This window comes from Cicer arietinum, chromosome 4 (assembly GCF_000331145.2).
Source record: "Cicer arietinum cultivar CDC Frontier isolate Library 1 chromosome 4, Cicar.CDCFrontier_v2.0, whole genome shotgun sequence".
NCBI classification, from domain to species: domain Eukaryota; kingdom Viridiplantae; phylum Streptophyta; class Magnoliopsida; order Fabales; family Fabaceae; genus Cicer; species Cicer arietinum.
Genome location: NC_021163.2, coordinates 17,204,275 through 17,211,890, shown reverse-complemented (window position 1 = coordinate 17,211,890; position 7,616 = coordinate 17,204,275). Strand labels below are relative to the sequence as shown.

Genomic DNA, 7,616 nt, shown 5'->3' with positions numbered 1-7,616 from the left:
AAAAAAAAAATGAAAAAATCAATTTTTTTTAATAAAAAAAAGTTCGAGAAAAAAATAAAAAATTTGTAAATCTTTTTTTATAAAAAAATAAATAATATTTTTTATCAAATATTTTTGAAAAAAAGATTATTTTTTTTTCAAAAAATATCGATTTCTTTTCAAAGTAAGCCCATAAGTCCACCTAAGCCCATAAAATTTTAGGGAGATTTTGGTTTTAAGGACTTTCCTTTTTAGGGTCCTTTTATACTATGAAATTTTAGCTCATATAACATGCGAGCTCGAGCCAATAAATTAGTAAATTTGTGAAATTGACAGCTCCAATAATTAGAGACACCCTCTTTTTAATTATATTATATCGAGTACTCTTCTTTGAAGTGTGTTATATTATTTTGTTCGACTTCTAAAAGAGTTTTTTGAATTTGGCCTTAAAGCATATATATATATGCGAAAAACTAAATAATATTTTGGCTTAAATGTAATTTTGGTCTCCTTATTTTAACTAATTCATAATTTTAGTCATCATATTTCTAATTTCGCAATTTTAGTCCCCATATTTTTAATTTCACAATTTTGGTCCCCCTATTTTAATTGATTCTTAATTTTGGTCCATCTATTTATAATTTCACAACTTTGATCTCCCTATTTCTTAAAATTGAGACATTTTATCATATCTATAGAATTTAATTAATAATTAGAGATGGTAATTTAAATTACTATTAATAATGTTATCAAAATTATATTATTGTTTTTTTATAAAAAATAAATAAATTAATAGCTCTAATTATTAATTAAAATAATTACAATATGAAATAAGGGAGTCAAAAATATATTTTTTACTTTTTAAAAATTATTGTGATTATTTTTATACCTCTGTTTATTTTCTTAAAGGTGTACATAGAATCACAATAATTTTTAAAAAGGTAAAAATGTACTTTCAACAATTTTATTTTATTTTGTGTTTATTTTAATTAATATTGCGAGCTAGCAATTGTTTTAAAAATTATTTTTAAAATATGAGTAGTGTATTTTATTTTTTTTAAATATGAGCTACAATTTAAAAAAAAAATTAAGTCCAAGTAATCATTAAAAATAAATAAAATGTCATCATTGACCGGATCAATATTAATAGTTAAATATATAGGTAGGATAAAATGTCTCAATTTAAAAAAATAGGATTACCAAAATTGGGAAATTAATAAATATATGAACCAAAATTAAGAATCATTTAAAGTAGGGGACTAAACTTGCGAAATTATAAATAGAAGACCAAAATTACAAATTAGTTTAAATAGAAGAAATAAATTATAAAATTAGAATTAGAGGAACCAAAATTACGAATCTGTTAAAATATGAAGACTAAAATTGAATTTAAGTATGATATTTTAATAGAAATTTATCAAACTTTATGAAACTTTTAAAATAATAGAGCTTGTAGTTTGTTGATACAAGACTTCTGAAACAAATGTTTTATATGAAACATGTACATGTTTGATAGATAATCACATCTTTTAAATGTATTATTTGAGTTTTGATATCTGATTGGTGTGCATAGAAGAACAATAGAAGATCTTTGATTTTGAATGATTAATAAATTTTAATTAATGACTAATTGTTTAGAAAAATTAGAGTTCAAATTTGGACCATTGGCTGAACTTCGTAAGGATATATGGTGAGCACCATTACCCCAAAATTTCTAATAATTTTTTTAAATATACTACTATTTTACTAATCTTAAAACTGTTATTTTTCTAATAATTTTATCAACAATAATTGATCTATTTGATATTTTATGTACCCAAATTCTAAAGTTTCTCTTCCAATTCCATTAGACATTTCTTCTCATCATCTCTATATTTGTAGGGACGAGCATATGATGGTGTTCTCAAAGTCAAAAGTAGAATTGCGATCTCACCTATAATTTACAGAACTTGAATTCGATTCAATATATGGAAGTAGTTAAATTTTATATAAAAAAATATTTATGTTAAATAAATTAAAAAATAAATAATTTTTAATGATGGCAAAGTTGTGAAATCCAAATTATATAAGTTTATAGGATAATTGTGGTTTAATATATGTTAATTTGTAATAAATTTCGACTAGACGTGACATCACATATGATAATAAATATGATAATCAATACAAATATTGTGGTGTTTGTTGTTGTAGTTTTGGAATCTATAATCCCTGTATTTTATGAGAATAATTGTTTTTATGAGTTAAATTGTGGTTGTTTGGTTATCGTTGTCGAAATGTATATTTGAGTGATGACGTGCTATATGTGCATCTTTTCTTGTTACACGAATTAACATAATCAAATGACCTACATTATGTAGATTGTATCATATAGATTGTTATGTGTAAATTGACTAAAATTTATTTTATCAATTTTTTTAATTATTAAAACTATATTTTTTTTTATTAGGTTCAAATTTTAAGATTAGAACAGAGTTTCTAAAATCTTTAAGATGAACAAAAACACAAATTTTTATAGACCAAATTATAACTCAGGTGTCTAATAAACTAAACATGTCATGTTATGATTTTTACCTTTTGTTCCAAAGAATTGTTCCCTTAGAAGATTTAATATTGGAGACAATTCATTATAAAGAAGAAAAATAATGGATGAATGTATTTTGAATAATTTACACGTGATAATGGTTGTTGTAAGGGTCATCGCTCAACCGGTGCAAACAAAACAATGACACATGGCCCCTAATTAGGGAGGACTCTAATTTTTTTAATAACCCTAACTTGTGAACAAATTATATTGACATCCTTAATTTTGTGCATTAAACACTTTTATTTTATATTTGCACTTTATGTCTAAAATAAATAGTCAATTAACAAGTTTTTCACCACCGAGTCTGTGATATTGAGTGCAGCTTACCAAACGCCACTACCCACTATCAAATGTTAAAAATTTGAATCTCGATGTTAAAATTTTATGAGTCTAATTTTTAGATTCATAGTCTCTTGTTGCATCTCGCTCTTCATATTATAGGATAACAAATAAATTAAATTAAGACTTAGATCAATATTTTTAAAGGAATGATCAAAGATAGAGATAAAATTATAAGAATAAAATATATTATATTCATTTAAATTAAGAATATATATATATATATATATATATATTTTTTTTTTATCTTTTTTATATTTAAATAACGGAATATATTGTTGGATAAGAATTTAAGAGATTATACATAAGATTTAGAATAAATCCTAATTGATTTTTTTTTGTTGAAAAAGATAATCGATCAAATCAAAATGAACTAATCGACTAACTTTTGATAATAAAATAGGAGAAACGCCTAATAATATCTTATTAATTAAAAAGACATACCTAAATGATTGATAACATACTAACTTGAAAATTTTGGATACCATAGAGTAGATACCAAATTAATTAAATTACGTGTTTCAAAATATCATTTGATAATATGGATATTAAAAGACTATGGTTAGAGTTTTGTGAGGGGGAATGGGAGAGGAAGATGTAGGAAGGAAGTGAGTCTATGAGTTGGCAATGAGCTACAAGAGTTAATTGATGTAGTTATGTTATGCCTCTCTTGAAAATTTGAGAAATATGTCTTGAGAATGTTAGGTTTTTGTGGATATCACTTTTAGAGGGAACAAATGTATTATTATGGAATGACAATGATGATAATAAGTGAATTTTCTTTGAGAAGTTGGTTTTTTCTCTCCCAATAACCTATATTTACTTTTTATTTTATGAAATTACTCTATTTTTAAAATATATCAAAATATCTCTTTTTATTTTCAGTTAAAAGTAATACTTGTAAATTACAATTTTCTTAAAAAAATATGAGTTTATAAAAACGATTTTTTTAAAATAATATTTTAATTTTTTTTCAATTAACAATATATATATATATAAATTATCAATATATATATATATATAAATTATCAATATATATATATATATATATAAATTATCAATATATATATATATAAATTAACAAAATAACATTCAATTAATATAAAAAAAAGTAAAATTTCAATTAAAAATTTAATGATATTTAAACTAAGAATTAGAAGAGAATTTACCGGGTTGTTAAACAATAAAAAAATAAAAAAATTCGGCGTACGCAACCACTCGTCACTATTTCACATTTCAATTCACTAAACCCTAATTTTCAGCTATAAAACCCTCTATTCTGCTCACAACTTTCACACTTCACTTTTGATAAACCCTTCGTCGCCGTTCACAACACTCTCTTTGCAATCTCTCCATTCTCTCCAATATGGCTCCCCCTAGAGGTAACACAACTCATTACCCATCCTTTTTCCGTTTCAATCTTCCATATTCAGTTCTTCATTCTTCAACAGTTTCGATTAAAAGAATACCCTTTTTTATTTATTTTATCATATAGATTTCTTATATGTTCGGTTTTTTCCATTGAAATTTTGAAGTTTGAGTTCATCCACGATGCTTGTTTTTATTTTTTATGAGCTATGTATTTTTTGAAGCGTTTTGGTTTATTGGTAGCAACATGTAGCGATCTATTTTGCTTTGCGTTTATATTGATGTTTTGAAATTTCTGCAGGTCGTGGTGGTTCCAGTGGAGGATTCAGGGGAAGGGGTGACAGAGGTAGAGGAAGAGGCGGTGGTGGAGGAAGAGGAGGTGATAGAGGTACCCCTTTTAAGGCTCGTGGTGGCGGTAGAGGTGGAGCACGCGGAGGAGGTCGCGGAGGAGGCCGTGGTGGCGGTAGAGGTGGAATGAAGGGAGGAAGTAAGGTTCTTGTTGAGCCTCATAGACACGACGGTATTTTCATTGCCAAGGGTAAAGAAGATGCTCTTGTTACTCGGAATCTTGTTCCTGGTGAGGCTGTTTACAATGAAAAGAGGGTCTCCGTTCAGGTAATGTCTTTCACATCTGCACCAGTTTGTTTTTTCAATTAATTTATATATTTTTGTGCTGTTTTTTGTGCTGTTTTGTTTGCTTATTATGTTGTAAGCAACTATTGTTGTTCATACCTCTGGTCAAATCTTACATATTATTTTTCTCTATGTGTTAAATTTGGAATTAGGTTTCACTATTTTTTGTTGAGTACAAACTTAGTTGTCTCATATGCATACCCTGACAATTTTGTTACATACATATTACAGAATGAGGACAGTACTAAGACTGAGTACAGAATTTGGAACCCTTTCCGCTCCAAGTTGGCTGCTGCTGTTCTTGGTGGTGTTGACAATATATGGATTGTAAGATTCTTCATTTTTATGTTACATATGCAACTATACTGAAATTGTCTTCCAATTATATTGTGTTGACATTTATTTTTGTGTTATAAAGAAACCTGGTGCTAAAGTCCTTTACCTAGGAGCTGCTTCAGGAACAACTGTCTCTCACGTGTCTGATATTGTTGGACCCGTAAGTATTAATTTCATATTTGATTATTTTGAACCCATGCTGTGTCTGAATCTGATTAAAATATTATGATCTGTTATGCAGACTGGAGTTGTCTATGCAGTAGAGTTCTCCCATCGAAGTGGTCGTGACTTAGTTAATATGGCAAAGAAGCGCACTAATGTCATACCTATTATTGAAGATGCTAGACATCCAGCCAAGTACAGAATGTTAGTTGGCATGGTTGATGTGATATTTTCTGACGTTGCACAGCCTGATCAGGTATGATTTCGGAATCAACTTATCTTAAGAACATATTCGAAACATTTGCTTAAAGTTGCTTTGTTTTTCTTAATATTTTCAATATTTTTAGATTTCTTAAAAGCTTACTTTGTTAAGTTGGGTGAAAGTATAAATGATATCGGATACTACAGTGCATATGATGAGTTACTCGGATTCCCCTTCAAGACTTTTTGGATGATGTAGACCCGAGATACTGAAGCACATTTATAATCCTTGAATACTTACTTTTAGAGTTCCGTTTCTTTGTTTTGTTTTTTTCTCCAATATTAGATTTTTATAATCCTGTTTTGTTTATTAATTTTACTTTCAAAGTATAAAATATTTTGATTACAATATCAGTGTAAATGATGAGTTACTCGGATTCCCCTTCAAGACCTCTTGGATGATGTAGACCCGAGAAACTGATGCACATCAATATATTGTTATATTTCTATAACTATTTTGTTTTACTTTTAATTTCATTAAACAATGGTGCTTGTGCAATGATGACTTGTCTAAGCACAACCCTGATTTTTATGATATTTTGTTTTCCTTCAAAATTTTCAGTTGTTAATTATGATTGCTTCCTTCAGATTTTTTATTTGCAAATTTTTGTTGTTTGTTTATTTTCAATGAATTTGTTTTTTTAAAGTGTACTGAATATACTGTTTAAAGAATAGTGTTGGACTGAAACACCATGTTATTTTTTGACACACCATGTAGTCTGTAGAACTGTTTTGGTATGAGTACAAACTGTTTTTATGTTATGTTTACAATCTGTTTTTTAATTTCTTATGTTTGATGTTTGTTTTTTATAAATGAATCTCAATTGAATTATTTTTTATCAATACACAGCAAACCTAATAGTTGTGGAAAGAAACTCTACATATTTTAAGTGTCCGTTTTTTTATAATATTTTGGTGACTATTGCAGGCTAGAATTTTAGGTTTGAATGCTTCATATTTTCTCAAAGCTGGAGGACATTTTGTTATTTCTATCAAGGTTTGTTCTGAAGTTTATTTGTTGTATTTGATTGGTTTCATGAATGTAAATGTCTTTTGTTGGAGACATTGAAATCACTTTTAAATTTGTGAGAATCCTATTTGAAACAATGATTTTTTTTGTTTATCTATAACTTACTCAATTTATTGTGTATTGTATAGGCCAATTGTATTGATTCCACAGTCCCTGCTGAGGCGGTGTTCCAAAGTGAAGTTAACAAGTTGAAGGCAGATCAATTTAAGCCATTTGAGCAAGTGACTCTTGAACCATTTGAGAGGGACCATGCTTGTGTTGTTGGTGGTTACAGAATGCCAAAGAAGAAGAAAGATGCCGAGTAACCTGCTTTTGTTTGAGGAACACATGTATTGTTATGTTACTTTAGCAAATCAGATATTTTTGATAACATGCAATTTAGGGTTTTATTGTTTTGAATTTTGTTTTGAAGAATATAAACTCGTATTTATTAGCTAGAAGCTATTTTTCCTGATAATGTGTTGATTATTAACTATAATCTATGTGGTTGATACTTTCCAATATTAGTAATCATCTAGTTTGATTTTGACGTTATTTGCACAGAATTTCAACAGATCTTGATTAAATGAAATTAGTAATTAGTCGGTCATAGCTTTCCAATTATTTTGCTGTCTACCATGCAAGTTTGGTTTGGGCTTAGCTTGGTCTCATGCAAGTTTGGTTTGGGCTTAGCTTGGTCTCTTGATTAAAAAGAAATGTTAGGTATTAAAAAGAAATGTAAATCTTTTAATTAAAATAATGAATGTAGTAAAAATTGAAAAAAAAACACAAGGTTTTAAAATCATGAGAGAAAAAGTTAGTATTGCTTGTGGTGGAATTTTGAAAAGTGTATATGGGGAATGGGAATGTAAACCTTCCTTCTTTTTAAGCTGAATAAGAAGTGATTAAACCCAAAGCATATAATTCAACAAAAACTTTAAATCC

At 27.5% G+C, this 7,616-nt stretch overlaps 1 protein-coding gene and 2 non-coding genes across 3 annotated transcripts; all 3 read left to right on the top strand.

Annotated features, from left to right (window-relative positions):
* The first annotated feature begins 4,127 nt into the window (after window positions 1-4,127).
* On the top strand, window positions 4,128-7,221 carry LOC101508977 (rRNA 2'-O-methyltransferase fibrillarin 2-like). The gene is made up of 7 exons (XM_004497157.4): window positions 4,128-4,284; window positions 4,572-4,885; window positions 5,135-5,230; window positions 5,322-5,399; window positions 5,481-5,657; window positions 6,591-6,659; window positions 6,821-7,221. The coding sequence occupies exons 1-7, from the start codon at window positions 4,269-4,271 to the stop codon at window positions 6,995-6,997; spliced, it is 927 nt and encodes a 308-aa protein (XP_004497214.1). The 5' UTR covers window positions 4,128-4,268; the 3' UTR covers window positions 6,998-7,221.
* Window positions 5,809-5,879, top strand: LOC113786423 (small nucleolar RNA snoR60). The gene has a single exon (XR_003472707.1). It is a non-coding gene; the product is annotated as a small nucleolar RNA snoR60 (small nucleolar RNA).
* LOC113786424 (small nucleolar RNA snoR60) lies at window positions 6,017-6,087 on the top strand. The gene has a single exon (XR_003472708.1). It is a non-coding gene; the product is annotated as a small nucleolar RNA snoR60 (small nucleolar RNA).
* Window positions 7,222-7,616: the final 395 nt, after the last annotated feature.

Bases quoted from the DNA above. Each gene is read 5' to 3' on its own strand.
- LOC101508977 (XM_004497157.4), top strand. The intron at 5,400-5,480 runs GTAAGTATTAAT...TCTGTTATGCAG, and splicing joins TGTCTGATATTGTTGGACCC to ACTGGAGTTGTCTATGCAGT. The intron at 6,660-6,820 runs GTTTGTTCTGAA...TGTATTGTATAG, and splicing joins ATTTTGTTATTTCTATCAAG to GCCAATTGTATTGATTCCAC.